At 45.6% G+C, this 17,148-nt stretch overlaps 5 protein-coding genes across 5 annotated transcripts; 2 read left to right on the forward strand and 3 right to left on the reverse strand.

The window, feature by feature from the left end:
* Nucleotides 1-4,518: 4,518 nt before the first annotated feature.
* PMZ80_009535 (uncharacterized protein) lies at nt 4,519-6,341 on the forward strand (the record flags this gene model as incomplete). Its single annotated transcript, XM_064877928.1, has 3 exons — nt 4,519-5,442; nt 5,490-5,570; nt 5,652-6,341. 3 exons carry the CDS (start codon nt 4,519-4,521, stop codon nt 6,339-6,341), a joined length of 1,695 nt encoding a protein of 564 aa, XP_064726036.1.
* Nucleotides 6,342-6,953: 612 nt separating this feature from the next.
* Nucleotides 6,954-8,154, forward strand: PMZ80_009536 (uncharacterized protein; the record flags this gene model as incomplete). The annotated part of the gene is made up of 2 exons (XM_064877929.1): nt 6,954-7,461; nt 7,514-8,154. 2 exons carry the CDS (start codon nt 6,954-6,956, stop codon nt 8,152-8,154), a joined length of 1,149 nt encoding a protein of 382 aa, XP_064726037.1.
* A 1,322-nt stretch (nt 8,155-9,476) lies between these two features.
* Nucleotides 9,477-10,565, reverse strand: BRX1 (Ribosome biogenesis protein brx1; the record flags this gene model as incomplete). The annotated part of the gene is made up of 1 exon (XM_064877930.1): nt 9,477-10,565. The coding sequence occupies one exon, from the start codon at nt 10,563-10,565 to the stop codon at nt 9,477-9,479; it is 1,089 nt and encodes a 362-aa protein (XP_064726038.1).
* An 866-nt stretch (nt 10,566-11,431) lies between these two features.
* Nucleotides 11,432-14,439, reverse strand: MAK10 (N-alpha-acetyltransferase, non-catalitic subunit; the record flags this gene model as incomplete). The annotated part of the gene is made up of 4 exons (XM_064877931.1): nt 11,432-13,129; nt 13,451-13,579; nt 14,243-14,357; nt 14,408-14,439. The coding sequence occupies 4 exons, from the start codon at nt 14,437-14,439 to the stop codon at nt 11,432-11,434; spliced, it is 1,974 nt and encodes a 657-aa protein (XP_064726039.1).
* Nucleotides 14,440-15,212: 773 nt separating this feature from the next.
* Nucleotides 15,213-16,908, reverse strand: RPC82 (RNA polymerase III subunit C82; the record flags this gene model as incomplete). Its single annotated transcript, XM_064877932.1, has 2 exons — nt 15,213-16,844; nt 16,894-16,908. 2 exons carry the CDS (start codon nt 16,906-16,908, stop codon nt 15,213-15,215), a joined length of 1,647 nt encoding a protein of 548 aa, XP_064726040.1.
* Nucleotides 16,909-17,148: the final 240 nt, after the last annotated feature.

Genomic DNA, 17,148 nt, shown 5'->3' on the forward strand with positions numbered 1-17,148 from the left:
GCTTTAGATACTAGAATTATTTTAGATTTACTTTATAATTTTATAAGTTTATTATAACTATCTTATAGCGGGTTATCTTAAGATAAAAGCTCTTTATATAAGCCTATTATAATACTATTACTAGCTATTAATATCTATAAGTATAAACTAGTATATAACTAATTATTATGCTTATAAGAGAATAAAGTAATCTTAGAAAATAAAGTATAAAAGTTTATACTAATTCTTAATTTTAAAGGCCGCTTACTTTAAGGTTATAATAAACTTTATAATTGACTTGTTTTCCTTTACTTAAGTAAACGAGACCTTTACGAATATTATAATAGTTATTAATTATTTATAAAGATATAATTATTTCTATTTATAACTAAGATTAACGCTGAAAAAACGACTAACCTTTTCTTTTATAAAGTATTCTTAAAGTTTAACCTTCTTAAATTAATTATATTTAACTAAGGTATATAATTTATAATTACCTTTTAGGCTTATTTATATAGATACCGTAATATAAAGTAAAGAATTTTAATAATCTTTTATCTCTAAATAAATAAATAGTTAAAGAACTTAAATTAAATAATAAAGTACTACTTATATACTTATATTAATTATCTATAAGATAATTAAACTAACTAGTTACTAACTACGAAGTTTATAACGAATAATTATATCTTAGTAATAACTAGATACTCGCTATTCTTTATTAACTATAATAAATACTTATATATTAATCTTAAATTGCTTTTAAGTATAAAAGCGATAATCAGTCTTATAAGATTTAATATACTTAATATAAACGAGTTCGTAAAGAAAATAAAATAATTATACTATATATTATAGAAATAAATAATATATATATAAGTAAAATACGAAAAATATTTTATTATAAAATAACCTACGCCTTTTTTTTTAAAAAAGGCGATAAAGTATAGCTTAACGTATAATATATTTATACTTAGCGGCTTATAAAAAAATTAGATAATAAGAATATAGGCTTATATACTATTATTATTCAAATTAACGTTTATATTCATTACCTTAACCTATTTAAAATAATATAAACTTATAATATATTTTATATTTTACTATTATAACTTATTATTAATAACTCTTTTTTTAGTTAAAATAAAGCTTATAAATCTCCTTCTCTTAAAGTTATTAAACGAGAAGAATTTAAAGAGAAATAAGAAGAGTAAAAAATATAAGAGGTAGTAGATATAATAATAATTAATAGAAAAAGACTAAGACTAAAATACTACGTAAAGTAAAAGAGATACTTACTTACTTAAGAGTATTAAGAATTACTACTATTAAGTTATAATAAACTAGTAAAGGACTTCTATAAAAAATATCTAAATACGCCTAAACTCTTATTAGGTTATAATTTTATAGTATAGATTTAAGTAGCCTTTAATAGCTTTAAACCTATATATTAATCTATATACGTTTAAAGATAAACTTAATAATAAGAAGATAATAGAGCTAAAGTAATTAGTATAGCTCTTTGAAATAATCTAACTATTATTTAACTATAGTTAAATACTAGGAGATTATAGTATATTACTATATTAAATTCTAGTACTATTTAATAAATAACTACGATTATACTTATTATAATAATATACTCTACACTTAATAGTTATAACTCTCTTACTACTAAAGGCTTACGAATCTACTATTACTGTATAATACGTCTTAATAGGTACTATAGAAGATAGGATAATAAACTTTAGCGAAACCGGTACTAAAGAAGAGGCTAGTACTTAATAACTAATATAAGTATAGTCCTTTAGCCTTTATAATAATAAGCTAAAGCCTTTTATTCTAAGAAGATCTTATCTACTAGTAATCGCGGATATTTAATAATTACTTATAGTTATAACCGAGAAAGACTCTCTTAATACCGAGTTTATTATAGAATATACTAATTATAAATAGCCTTAAACAACCTTATAATAAGAATAAAAAGTAAAGATTTTAGAATACTTAGAAGCTTAAAAGCAAAAGTTAAAGCCGGTTTAAACTAGTAAGGTTAGGAACTAACCTTCTTTAAAGAGAGAGGTAATATTAGTTAACGCCTACCTAAGGGCCTTAATACTTAGATATCTAAGGGGTATTATCTTGAGATTTCTCGTTATAGCCTTTTATTACGACTCTTTATATAACTTTTCGTTTAATAATATTAGTTTATCTCTTTAACTACTTAAGTTCGTAATAACTACTAACTTTATCCTCTTTATTATCCTTATCTTCTATATTAATTAGCGATTATTATTAACTCTATTCTTCGCTAAATACTTATCTACGTAGCTTAGCTTCTTTCTTATTACGAATAGCCTTCCTCTAAGCTTTACGATTTACTAAAAGAGTATATTTAACCCTTAATTTAATACCTATTACCGTTTACTTTAAATTAGTTATATCTTATAGCGCTTTAAAGCTAAATTCTTTATCTAATAATATACTATTCGTATAAGTAGTATAAGATAAGGCTATTTTATCTACCTTACTAAGCTATAAAAGATATATAGATAAGTTCTTAAGATCGTTATTATTTATAACTAAAGGACTTAAGCGCGGTTTCCTACTGTTTAGCTAATCTTTAAAAGCTATATTACTAAAGTATTATATAATTAGTTAAATAAGAGGACTTAGCGTAGCGTTAGTTATTTTCTTTAGCTTCTTATTTACTAAAAGTACTTATATACGCCTTCGTATAAGTGTTATAACTAAAGCTTATAAGTATTCTTATAACGTTACCTTACGCTCGTTAATTATATTTAACTAATATTAAACGTTATACGTAGTAAGTCTAATATATAACTTATTATATATTATATAATACGGATAATTATATTCGTTATAGTTCGTGTTATAGTATTACTATTTTAATATAAGCCTAGTAATATAATTACCTATAAGTTTATCCCCCTTTCGTTAAGTGCTATTATATCTTATTAGCTTATAAGTTAATATTTCCTTCGCGCTTAACTTTAAGCGGTTATACTTCTTTATACTTTATTATAACGGGGTATTAATCTCGGCCGCAGGGATTAATAGTTATAGTAGTATATACTAGTTAATCTTAATTCTAATCTCTTTAGTACCCTCTATTTATAACGCCTTTACCTTATCGTATATAGCTTTATATACTTTATTATCGGTATATATTAGCTTAAATCGGTACGGTTACTTAGGATAACCTTTCTAAATAATATTAGTATTAAGCTACCTTAGTATATATATTATCTAGTCTTTATAATTAAATATATACCGTACTAGCTAATTATAAGTACTTTCCTCTATTATCTTTTAGTCTTTATTAAGCTCTAGGTTACGAATACCGTTTCTAGGTTAGGTTTATACCCTTATAGGTATAGTAGTACCGCTTAAGTTACTCTTATTATTATTAAGGATTCGGATAACCTCTTATTACGTATCTATTAGCTTTATAATTATCTTATTCTCCGACGAGCTCGATTTATCCTCCTCCTCCTCCTCCTCGGCCGGTATACCTTTACTCTAGTTATTAGCAACGTCTTCTATTAGTAGAGGTACTAGCGAAGGCTTTCTTAGCGGTGTGCGCTTGCGCACAGCTAATTTAGCTGAGCGAGCGTCGACAATATCGCCCCAGTGCACCGATTTCTTGGGATTACTACGAAGCTTTGGAGCCATAATGATATACTAATCTACAGTGGTGAGTGCACTACAGCGAAGTATGCTAATGTGGCGAGCAGAGGATGAAGAAATCCAGTGTGTCGCCAAGAGGGGCAGTATTTTTGCAAATGACGATATCATGCAGAGGTGGTCATCCTTCACTGACTACCTCCGTACAAGTTGTAGAATGCTCATAATGCTGTGAGTGAGGCACAAACTTACGAGGATGTGCGGTTCCAGCTGCAATGAATGTAGAGATGTACCTTCAAGTACCATATGGACGCATTAGTCATCTTCCGCAAACGAAACGCCCAAGGTCATTGAGGACCGTCTTCTGAAGAACTTGCACTTCCATCGCGGTGGTGCTGACGCCTATGCTGGGCGCATGAGATAACAAGCGGTGAGGCCATATGCTCAGTGTCTGGAGTGTTGCAAGTTCTGGTGTTGGCACACCGCGATCGTGAACCTATTCTTTGTTCGCGTTGTCGTGGAGGAGGTACAGAGCGACTGCCGCAGTTTATCTTCTCACACAGTCGAACTTCATCGATGCTGGATGCCGCAACGACACGATTTCATTGACGCCGTTCACTTAGGCGTGAGGACATTCTGAGTAAGCGAAAGTTTCTATGGCAGTGAAGCGAGGATGAAGTGATGCAGTCGTGCAGATGTTCAGGATGGGTCGTAACTTCCTCACCACTCAGGTACGCGTTCTTTCACCACGCGTGATTCCTCAACAGTGGCCGTAAGGAGTTGATATCGCCATACCGACTCTTACCATCAACGACTCTTGCTACACTGTCGTTGAGTATCGCTCCACCTCTTTCAGGGTGTCCATAACCTTGACGCCGCACGGTTCTCTTGACAATGGCTCAACTCCTTGATCTAGCCGACGAGCTTCTTGTCTCAATCCTTCGATATCTGCGTGGTTCGACATCTTTCCACACTGCCGCGCAAGCACTCGCAACCTGCAAAAAGCTGAGACGTGTCGGCCGAGCCGTATTGCTGGAGCACGTAAAGCTTGATAACCACACTGTCGAACCCTTCTTATGGGAGTGGACATCATCACATGCGCCTTTTTCGAAAGTTCAGAGTTTGACAATCATCATCAATGACGAATGGTCTACTGGGACGTTAGACCCATTGACACTGACTAGCTTGCAGGCATGCATGCGAGAGACCGAATACTGTGGGGACGAGGGCTGGTGCGCAGACAACTGTGTAGCAGATACGAAAAACTTCATGAAGTATCGACTCGAAATCAACACGACGAACATACCCGATCAACTTACCCAGAACCGGTTTCCAACCAAGCTAACGGCACTGGCCAACATCCTTTCTACCACACTTCGCGATCTCAGGTCTTTCGCACTGGTCATCGTTCACGAGCCTAAGGGCCTGTGTTGGTGTCGATGTTGTAATTCTCAAGTCAGCGAGAAGTTCTTCGCCAACATTATCGACGCGCTGCCCACAACATGCAAGAGCTTGTATCTCGACACCGGAGGCTCGGATAAGCCAGGCGATTGGAAGATTTCGAATGCTGTTCGCCGAATGATGCCCAGGTTACAGCATCTTTGGCTAAGAGCGAGAACTCTATCGACCACTTTCTTCCTTTCGGATCCGAACGTCAAGGACCAGGACGTCAGCACCTTAGAGATGCAAGCCTTCAATTACTGGAATAGTCATCAAGGCGCTTTCTGGAATGATTACGGCGAGGATGACTGGACATTCGGCGATGCCGAATTGATCGCATTCAGAGCGTGGAGGAGAGAGCCGGCAAATATAAGACAGGTAAGTCTGTACCTGTGACGCTCACAGCACTCACTAACATACCCCAGCAATGGCTTGACGATACAGCTATGCTGACAAGGAACGAAGCATTCGAGGTCCCGCCGTATCCCGATCTGAGATCACTTACTGTGAACCGCTGCTTCTTCCCAGCCAGTGACCAGAGGGCGGCTCTTGCCGAAGCAACAGCCCGCTGACATTCACGCGCGCAGCCGCTTGGCATCTTCCCTGCACTGGAGACATGCACTGTCATTACAGGCGATATCGAGCAGATCAAATCAGCAGAACACCATATGTTGCTCCAAGATGGGTACAACCCTGATCCGCCGTTCTTTCCAATCACCACTCTGTTGGTCTGGGATGTTATCGATGGGCGAACAGACATCCTGCCTATGCTGCCTGACAAGAGAGAAAGAGACTTCCCACGAACTGACATTGGAAATGCAGAACTTCATCTACTACATGATCGACATGGCACAATCTACCATGGCTCATCTCAGCAGCTCGTGCGGGCTGTCGACATGCTCTACGGCGCTCAATGGCAGACCGCAAATGACGGCCTACTGGTACCAAGGACGATGTTTCCAGCGATTGAGAGAGGCGCCGTCCAACTAACGTCACCAAAAACGGTGATTGGACGGATTCAACAGGAGGAATATGGGGTAGACATGTATCTGCAAGCGTGGTTCGCACGAGCGTATAACATGCCTGAAGTCCTCAGCAGGTGCGAAGCGTATGCTGCAAAGAATGCCATGAGGCCGAGCAGCGGAAGACTGTCACGCCGGGAGTTCGAGCAGGTGCTGCTGTACTACGACATCGTAGGGAGGAGCCGTTCAACCCATCAATTCCATGCACATATTCAGCAACTGTTCGATGCTGCGGATTGGGAGGAGGAGGTATGAGGCGGCCTGGTCGAGTGCAATGTTTGTTGGACAGCATGCCATGCACGCCACAAGGGATCAAACTTTGTGTACACGGGATTGTATAGATGCGAAGGACAGGAGAACGATGGGTGGGATTAGCGACGACGATGCAAGCTGTTGTCATAAAGCTAGATACCAGCAAGAGCCACAAGAGCCAAGGTGGCCGCGTCTTGCACCTTAGAATTTTATGCAGTACCGTATTCATGCTGATTGAAGTTCTAACGACGCTCAGTTGCGTCGTCGGATCGTGCTTATCTACCACGAACCTTCTGCATCTCTCTGATTTTGTTCATCACACGATTCGGGATCGTATGGCAGTCACAATGCATGGTCTTCCCGTCTCTCTGCCTAGCAGAGCGGTGATGGTATCGAAACCTCAACACCAAGATGTCCTCATGTATAGCCCCAACGCTGGGGTGTGCAATCTGTAACTCAACACATCTTTCTCCTGGTAGTGAAGTGAGAACACTCAGCGCCAGGGCTCTCAGCATACCTTGATCAGCAAGCAGAACTTCTAGGAACAAGCACCTCCCCGCACAAACAAGCGCATCACGCGGTCTGTCACGCCAAACAGCCAGTACTGAACCAACAATGGCTTCCCTGACCACCATCCCCTCCGAACTCCTCTCTCAGATCTACAACTCTCTCAGCACAATCTCCGATGTCATCAACCTCAGTCTCACATCACACCACTTCAATCACCACCTCCGCAGCTCGAACCGCCTACCCACACTCTTCGCCGCAGCTGAACGAGAATTTGGGCCGCTTGAGGACATCACGCAGCTTCTGACGTACAACGCGAGTCAGCTAGCTCATATCAAACGAAAGCCACAACAGAGTTATGCCCTGCTCCGGCAGATGATACGAGTCGGCGCGGTGGCAAAGAAGATCGAAGAGCTGTACCCGGCAAGAAGATGGGCGGACAATTACTTGGAGCGGAGAAGCTTGACAATAGACGAGAGCTGGAGATTGAGAAGGGCAGTGTACAGATACTGGCTGTACTGCGAGGCATTCCAGAACAGAAACTACATGCGAAGCACGAGGCAGATACCGCAGATCGTGGAGGAGAGGGCACAACTGCTCAGATCATGGACAACAGGTAACCTCATACCACATTCGCACGAAGAGACAAAGCACTGACACACCCGCAGAAGAACTCATCGAAATCGAAGACCTCCGCACCATCCTCGAGAACATCGTTTCAGACGATCTCTGTCCCACAGACGGCGCAGCCCAGCGCTCATTCAACCAACACTGCGACTTCAGCGGTGTCCGTTACAACCACCTCCATCAACCATACAACCAGTTCCGATCCTGGAACTCCTGGCCACCAGACGCGTACACCAACCAAGCCCTTGCGCAATCGAGACCCTCCACATCCTCCCTCTTCCACAACCACTTCTCTGACCTGAAAAGGCAATCAAGCGCAGACCTCCCGATTCCACAACGCCGTAAGCTCGAGATGACAGGTTGGGGAGACGAGATATCACAGTACTACACCATTCAGTCCGTGATGAAGCTCAATCCGGCGCAGATACTCCACATGCATGAGAATGCCGTGACAAGGCTTGATGTTGAATCTTACATCACAAATCACTGCGATGGAGGAGAATGGTTCTGGGACAATGGACAGACGTGGCTCGATACGTGGAGTCTTGTGCTTTACAAGCGTGGTGAGGCGCCGGCGGATGTGAGAGGGGCGGTGTTGGATGGAGAGGCAGGGATCACGAGTGCCGAGGGACGAGCGTGGTTGGGTGGGGATGATGGGGTGGAGGGACGGGTGTGTTCTTGAGAGGAGAGTGTGTATACGACAGGCAGTAGGGTAGAGGTACGGGGATGTCGGATACCAGTTCTCAATGCCAATACCTGCCTCTCGTCTTCCGTTGCAATTGCTGATCTAACTATCACTACCTGCTCTGCTTCTGTGCCTTCTTTCCCTCCTCACCATTCTTCAACGGTGCGAGCAGTGAGACCATCCGCCCCAGAAAGCCCCAGTGCTTCGGACTTCTCAAAGGAAGCAATCAACCATCGACTCGAGATCCTGCTCTTTGATCGATTGCGTTGAGGATTGTGCATGAAGCAGGTTTATTCACAGAGCACCTCAAGTTCAAATGGCTGACGACGGACAACATCTCTTGTCGCCGAGCTTGCCTAACCAATAGGCCACCGTTCGATAGTACTCTCATCAAGAGCAGGCCTCAACGGAACGACTGTCTGTTGGTTCACACTCTACGGAGTTCGCTACATGCTCAACGCGGAGACCATCATGAACAAGCACTGATAGCATAAACGAGGACTTCGGCAGGATGATCACTGCCTCGATATGCAAATCATATTATTTGGATGACTGCTACTACCACAAATACCATGGTATTGTCTTGTATGGGGTATCTAGTTCTCGCCTCACGTTACATGTTCCTCTTGCTAACTTCCCGAAGCTCAGTGCCGTGCATCATGCGCCACAGCCAACGAGCATACTTTTGTGCTATCACTCCGCCCAAGGTATCGTCTCCCCGTCCATGCAGCTGATCCTCATGGCTGCGGATCTCGTTCGCTTTCTTCATGCCCGGAGCACGCTCCGGATAGTGCAGTCTTCCAGTGTTGATGTGATGATATCGTGAAACAGGATCCCAGTTCGATAGTAAAGCATGTACTCCGCCATCCAAGCCTTACCCCGAGCTCGTGTTTACCAAGTGGTAATTACTGCTTCTTCTGCAAGGTAACCAGGAATGTGGTTGCACGTTCTCATTCCACAAAACCCACGCAGCGCGACTTCAGATTGAATTGTGCATTTCATGACAGGCCGACCCGTCTTTAGGCCTCGACCGAGTTGAGCCGTAGTTCACGAGCCGTGCTGCAAATACTCGTAGCAAAGGCACAGCCTCAATTGTTGATTTGTGTCTTGCTCTTCTGTTGTTATAGTGCTGTATATCACGTGACGCCAACGGTGGCCTTCTTATAGCGCGACCACCTTCTGTACCTTAGCTTACTCTCTCTTCGTACAACTTTTCGTCAATATAATCAGATTACACCTTCAGACCGTGACATCTGTCCTGTTGCGTTCAACAGCTGTGACTCATGATGGTCTCTGATGCAACATGACTCTTGCGCATCTCATCCAAACAACCGCCGATTGTCGACAGCACTTCTCTTCCGCTCTGCCCCAGTGTTCAGTCCCAGATCCTTGATCTTCCTCGTCCGATCAGTCTTGTCGAATGTCCTCTGCGCATATCTTCCCTGCTTCTTCATCCTTGCTTCCCGTCTAACCATGTTCGGGCTGACATACATTTTGTTCTCAAAGATGACTGGGCCACCAAAGCTGCCTTCGAGAATGACGATGGGGGTGAGGACGAGCCGAGGACCAACCTCAACCAACTTGATGCCCGTAGCCAACTCATCCATTCCTGCCAGCTTGTCCTCCGTGCTGTCTTTGCTTCCCTCTCTTATCTCGTACACTCGGATCCAGATCTTCCCATCCAGCCCATAAATGCCTACCACACGATCGATGAACGGCTTGAGACCTCGTACACCCTTGCTGGGCACGCAGAAAACACCTCGTAGCATCTCCCGGATCAGGGCTTTGTTCTCATCTCCTCCTACGCACAACTGCTCGTCGAAGCTCTTGTCAAACACCGTAAGTCCTCGTCCGCCCTTCAGCACATTGCCGCCGAATCCGAGCTCAGCCATGGTGTGTACGTTTCCGACGTGAAACTTGAGGGTTGGGCCATTCGGCGCTTTCGCGAGCCAGAGGTAGAGGTCTTGTGCGTTCTTTCGTGCCTCGAGGAAGAAGACGTAGTTGCAGTTGTGCAGGTCAGCGAGGGAGTTGAGTGCTGAGTTGTAGTTGTTCGAGGACTTTGTATCAAGTTTCGTGTCTCTGTAGCTGTGAGGAAGGAAGGAAGACAGGTCGGTGAGAAGATGTCTGTGCCGGAAGGAGACTCCACGCGAGGTGAGCATGAGGATGCGATTGCGAAGTTCGGTTGGGATCTGTTTCAGCTTTCGAAGCTCGGCGGCTTCTGCTTGTTGGTTACTCGGTGGAGGGGAGGAGGAGAAGGGTGTGATTGGCTTCAGGTCTTCGTCTTCGGCCAGGTCTTCGTCACCACGGACTGTGCCGCTGCTTGACGAAGAGGAATCGCTCATGTCTGACTCGTCTGATGCTTCTGGTTCGAGTTGCGCTTTTGTGGCGCGCTTGTAAATTGACGCCATAACCTGCGGCTGCTTCAGGTGTGTAGGAAAAGAAGTTGCAGCAAATGAACCAGAAAGTAGCTTGCGAAGTACCTTGATGCGCAGCGCAAGTTCTCGGTCGAACTGGTTCAAGTTTGCGACAGAAAAAGTTCACGGCAGTGCTATCGATAAGGAAACTTGACCGTAACTGCGCCTTTGGTCTCTACTTGCGTAGCCGTCCAGAGCTGACTGTACTCCTTGCCTGCCCCTACATATCAAATACGCTGTCGCCTGCCACGTCCCGAGCTCGGGAGGAGGTACACTCGATGGAGCAGGTAACGCAAGTCCATGCCTGTCACACTGCTCTTCCGTTCATTGAACACTGTTCTCGACCGTTGCATCTTCATAAACTCAATGTGCAAACCCTGACCACCCTCCGTAGCCTTCCATTTCTTGAAGTCCTTCGTCTTCAGCTTCAATGCAAACATGGCATCAATTTTCATAGACACTGCTGCGAACCGCCTCGGGCACCGATCACGGCACAAGTGCTGCAGCAACCAAGCAGTACGCTAAGAGAACGAATGCTATGTTTCTTGCAGGTTCCAGCACCTAGGCTGGACAGGTAGGGGAGCGCAACATCCAGAACAATTCAGCTGAGATGACAGCAAAGCCTTGATACCTGTTGGCAGGTGTATGATGGAGAGTTGGGGAAAGGAGAACGAGGGATGATTCTTGGTGGAATTGCAATCGCATTGGCAGGGTGCAGTTGAGATGTGTATATCCCTCATGGAACAATCGAGGAAGAAGGTCGAATTCCGTAAGTTATAGTGTGGCGTCCAATGAACGGAGTGCACATAGAGGCAAGCAACACATCTCTCGCGAAGCATTAAGCTCGCGCTTTACAGTCATCAAGCCGCGGGCAACTGCGGCACAATCCACCACGGATGCCACCTGCCCTTCTCCTCAAGCCCAGGCAATCTTGCTTCCTTCCTCGCCCTGGCCCTCCATTCCTCATTGTTGTTTGCCTTCTTTAACGTCAGCACAGATAGGCCTGCAGCGATAGCGGCCTTGAGACAACTTTTCACATCCGCATTCCACTTCTCATCCAGCACTAATGCCTCCTCACCTTTTGGAAACACATTCCACGATGTCCTAGACACTTCTTCCCACGCCTTCTTTGCTGATGCAGCCATGGTCGTGGCTTGATCGAGCAGCTTCTCCGTCGTAAGATCAGGCACATCGGTCTGTGTAGCAAAGTCCTCCGCAGTAGGCGGCAGTGGTATCGAGAGAGGGTGGAAGGGCTTCATCCGAATCTCGTAGCGCAGAAGATCCGACGAGTACAATGGACCTTGCCGGACGAAGACACCATGTCGCTGCAGCACAACGAAGATGCCATGCAGCGTGCCAGCAAGCAGCTGAGTAGCTTTGACCCAGGCGTATTGTCGGTACAGCCGGTCAAGAGCTGCTTTGCACTCGCCTGCTGCTTTCGATTTTGAACCTGCATTCATCGAGCTGCGCTTCATCTCAGTGTCCTTCACGGTCACAAAATGGCTAATTCGCTCGAGGTGGCTAAGGTGGATGTCGCAGACAGTTGAGAGATACCAATACATGCCGGCCATCTCATGTGGAGCGTAGATCATCTGGTCAAAGCCCATCTGTATAGTGAGTCGCAGAAGGTTGAGCTTGTGATGATAGACCCAGCTGCTCAAGCTGAACGCATACGTTGGTGGCGACCCTGGCAAGTATTGTGTAGGCCTTTCATGCAGAGCTTCTTGGATGGTAGAGTCCAGCTCTTCGACTTGCCCTTGCAGTACGTCCCACTCCACTAGCGCATGGCAGAATGTTCTGCGGATGCGACAGCTATTGAGACAGAGTGCGCGGTAAACATTGATGAAAGTCTGCTCGAACTGGTCGACGAAGCGGCGCATACAGTCTGCGACTTGCTGATTGCCATTATGAAGCCTACCACAAGCGTTATCTGATATAGTCAGCAGCTGGGATGCCGGCAAGGTCAGTGATTGGAGATCTTCCTCGAGGAAGTACACAGGCTCGTTGCGATTCGCGACCCTCCCTTCAAAGTTGAGGAACAACTGCAACAAAGCTCGAGGATATGTCGAAGGCTGTGGTGAACTGTAGGCAAATATCTGATAGGCTGTAATGAGGTCTTGACCGTGAGTTGCTTGTTGAACGGAGAAGACATTCTTGCAATCGTCAAGCATCTGATGCCAGAAATTCCAAGCCTCGTCCATCGATACTGTCACCATAGGTCGGGGTGGCACTGTGCTTGCCAACCGTCTTTGCAGCTTCGTGCTGAATGCTCCTGGAACCACGACGCCAAGGTGGTGCGTGTTTTGTGTCTCCTTGAGCGAGTCATGTATAAACGAGAACAAGGACGAGGGAGGAGTTTGGCCGATGGAATGCTGCATCAAGGTTTCGAGGACATCGTTGCGGAAGTTGAGGCGGGCGGAAATGGCGCTCTGCTGGTTGAGGTCGAGGTCGGATTCTTCTAGAGCTTCGATGGCTTCGGTGGCGATGTCGGATATGCTTTCAGCGGAGAAGCGATGAAGGAGCTCTCTGTTGAAAAGCTGGGTGGTAAAGTCTTCTTCCTATCTGCTGTCAGAAGCTCGCTCGCCGATCTGGTATTGTGACTTGCCTCGTAATAATGCTGCGATGTGACTATACTGAGAACACAGTCACAGATCTTGATTAGCAGGAGGCAATAAGCTCGGAGGACCTTGTGTGACAAGGAAAGCTCGGTCAGCGCGCGACCACGAATGAAGGTGCTTTCATCTAGAGACTTCGGGTCCGGCCACAGCAGTCGGTCAATGTGGATCGAGGTGAATAGTGTTTGGGACAACGGGTAGCCCATTAGCCAAGCGACCTGCAAGATGTGAGAACAAAGAGCAGTGTTTGAGCTGTGGACAAACCTCTCGGTTGAGCATCTCATCCATCAGCCATATCAGCTCTTCGGGCAGGAAGTCCTCCTCTATGTCGAAATCTTCGTCGAGTGTCTCTCCCGGCTCGAGAGCGCCGCTATCCATCTTGCGATCACCGATCTATAACACATCAGCTTGTGCTGTCATGCATTGAAAGACATGCTGACCTCGAGGGCCCCGACGGCCTCGAAGAGTGAGAAGTGATCATCTTTGACCAGCGTCCCCGGGACGATGCCTGCCAATTATCAGCACCGGATCGTGCGATTTGAGTTGTACATGCTTCTCGCTGCCGAGTGAAATTGGGCTGTAATGTCTTGTATATTCATTGTGATATTGCTTGGCTTCGGCGGGCTCGTCTTCCTGGGATGCGCATCTCAACAAATTTGGCAGACGTCAGTGACTTGGTTTCGAAGGCAGCTGCGACTGGGTTCTGCATTTGGCAGGCTCGTGCCGCATGGGAGAGTGTTGTCCGAAATGAAAGTGGGTTCAGAGCACAAACATGAATTTTGTAAGGATGTCGGAATCAGTGGTTCACTCGCAGCAGCTCAGAGCAGCTTTCTGATTGGCAGAAATTGACCTCTCATGCTGTATATGTACAGTGTTTACAATACTCGCGAAATCATGTTCTTTTCGGTGTGTGTTTGTGCCATTGTTCCAGTCTATTCTGCCTTTGCGTGCTCAGCCATTGCCGAAGCGTTTGCGTCTCCCAAGTTCTTGTTCTCGCCTTGCTTGCCGTTCTGCGTTTCGTCAGAATCGTGCTACTGCTGGTTGTGATGTACTGACCTGCCACTTGGCGAACCTGAGATCCATTTCTCCTCTTCGTTCAGCTTGTAATCTTGGTCCCTCCTTCAAAGATCTTCGGACAACTCGAGCTGCGATCGCAAGGTATCGGTTGTAGCTGCACTTCGTTAGCTTGGAAAAGGGTCGCGCTGGAAGTGGGATCCGTACGTGATGCCTGCAGCTTTCCAGGCGAATGCCATCTTGTCTGTCGGGCGAACGAGATCTTGGTAAGGAGAGTGTTCTGTATTGCTGGTTCAGGTAAGAGCTCAGTTCATGTGCATCAACCCTGGCCCGGAAGCTGCAGACACGACCGCAGCCAAGACGAGGCTTTACACAAGGCTCCGTACATACACGTGATCTTGACGTCCTTTACTTCACTTCAATTTCATTAATTGCCGAGCACTGCACTTTCTCCGCCATGCAATCCCCGAGTGTGTATCGTTTCTGACACACGTAGTCCGCGATTAGAGATGACAAAGGAATGCAGGACATGGAAACTCTTTTGACCTCACGCCCAAAAGTACAAAAATTTTGAAGATAGGTTGACTTTATCCCTAGCGATAATATCAGCCGTGCGTTTGAGATTTCATGATTGGTTTGGCACGTCGCAGGCAGATAATCAGATATGAATTGATATGGATTGTTCTAAGGTTGTGGGCATTGCAGCTAAGCCTCGGACACTGAAGTAATTCATCACGGGTATCAAGCGGTTTCTGGGCTGAACAACACGACTTACATCTCCTAAGAGGCCTTAATCCTACTATCAATAGCAAGATACTCAAACATGCGAAGACAGATGCACCAGCAAGGCATGGGTGTCGGAGAAACAAGGCGTGTCCTTCTGAATGGATCATTTTCATGTTGTTGTTTTGAATATGAGCAATCTGGAATTGGCAAGATCTGGCCGCTCACGTTCCGGAGGACAACAACAGAGCTCAATGACTGTGATATGACGAGACCTGACGAAAAGGGGTCAACTGTCCCTCAATATAGCCACCGTCGAATCAAGCCGATGTATCTCATCCCAAATCCATGCTTCCGTCCGTCGAAACCTCTGCAACAAAGTGAATTCAGCCGGTGCCAGCATTTCCTCTTCCTTCCCTCTTACATCTTCTCTCTCTGTTTTCGCTAAAGTGCCTGCCATCTTCTCCCGTTCCAGCTTGAGCAGTTGCACCAACTTGCCGATCGTGGCGTAGACGCTGTCAAGTGCCAAGCTCTGCACTCTTCCTGCTTCATGCGACCATAAGAAAACAGTTTGATTTGGCATCCGCTGCGGGTTTCGCGGTACTTCTTGCAAATCGAGGTATCCCATCTGCTTGAGCAAGGACAAGCACTGTCGAAGCTCCTTTGCACCAAGCAGACCTATCTCCTGCAATGTTCGTTCTTCGAGTTTACCTTTGTCGATGAGGATCCGCAATATCCGTGGCGCTGGCGGCTCGAGTCTGCTGTCCATCACGCGCAACGTTTCTTCTTTACGGACCCAGTCGTCGAATGTGCCCTTCTCAATGTACCACTGCCGTGATTGACCTTGCAAGAAATGGAATGCGCTTTCTGTAAGGAACATGAGCTCGCGATCGACATCGCCATCTGCCAGTTCTTCATCGTCATCATGGTGTGAATGCCCATTGACCCTACCATTGACTTGCTTGGCCTCGTTTTCAGACCTCCTTCGAGCTTCGGCGTTGACGCCATCGCGTAGTTGAGGCACATGCACATCATAAGCATGCGTAGGTCCAAGCTTAGACCACGCGTCTGGATCAGCTGTTTGACGCACAGCGCATGCCAGCACCGCTGCTGCCCGCTTACCATGCATCTTTCGTGCAAGGTCCGCGACCAGAGTGCTTTGTGCTAGCGCCACAATTTTGTGTGGATTTGGCTGTAGGAGTGTTGCGAGCCGTGCTAATTGACCATTTGTTGCTGCACCATTCACACCGTTTGACTGCTTCTCCCTGACCTGCTTCACATAGTCGTTGTTCACGAGGCCGTTCTCAGCTCTGGACGTATGGACAAGCTCGTCGTATCCACGCTCGACATTCAAAGCGTGCTCGGCTTTAGCTTTTGTTCCTGTCAACTTAGCGATTGCTTGTGGGGAAAGCAGATTCAGCTCCACTTCTCTTCGAACATCGTGCGCTTCGCCAAAATGTGCTTTCCGCAGCCGAATGAGGTAATGGTCTTCCAGAAGATCATCGATGAGCTGCTCTAGTGATGCGACTGTCTCGGCTGGCTCATCTTCGCACAGTATCCGATCTCGAAGTTCGCTGATGGTGGCAAAGCCTAAGTCACAGGCGGTTGCAACGATCTCTGCTGCAGTGTCCCCGTGTTGTTCTCGTGCTGCTTCAATGAGACGTCCCGTTCGTATCACGTCGTAAGCCTTGTTCAGGTTGGCAGAGTAAATGGTTTGCGCATCTCGCGGAGTATGATGATGGACTAGCCGCAGTTGGACCAGACCTGCAAGACCGGACCTAGCCTGGCGAAGTGGTAGGTGACATTTCTGGGCGACTTGGGGAGCGCTCAGTCTGCCGCCGAAAGCCAGAGTTTCAAAAATCGTTCGGTAGAAATCACCATAATAGTCTTCCACCAAACCGCAACAAAGATGTTGAAATGCCTGCTACTGGTCAGTCAAAGATGACATGCAGGTATCGAGCAGTGCTCACCGGCGAGGTAGTCATCTTCCCTTACATATTAGAAAGTGGTCAAGAAGAAAATCGGAAACCAGTCATTGGTCAAAAAGAAAAAGGCGGATGCGCTTTGTGACCACAGAATACATCGAAGTGCGAGCATTGTAACCAAAAACGCATTTCTACTTGGCGGCTATACCATATCTGCGCTAGCGTTGCTGGAGTTGAAGCTGCGACAGGAACATCTTTCGTCGGATGAAGCTCGTTCTCAACTCTGTTCACACGCCGTAC

This window comes from Knufia obscura (assembly GCF_036327395.1).
Source record: "Knufia obscura strain CCFEE 5817 isolate CBS 148926 chromosome Unknown scaffold_14, whole genome shotgun sequence".
Classification (NCBI taxonomy): domain Eukaryota; kingdom Fungi; phylum Ascomycota; class Eurotiomycetes; order Chaetothyriales; family Trichomeriaceae; genus Knufia; species Knufia obscura.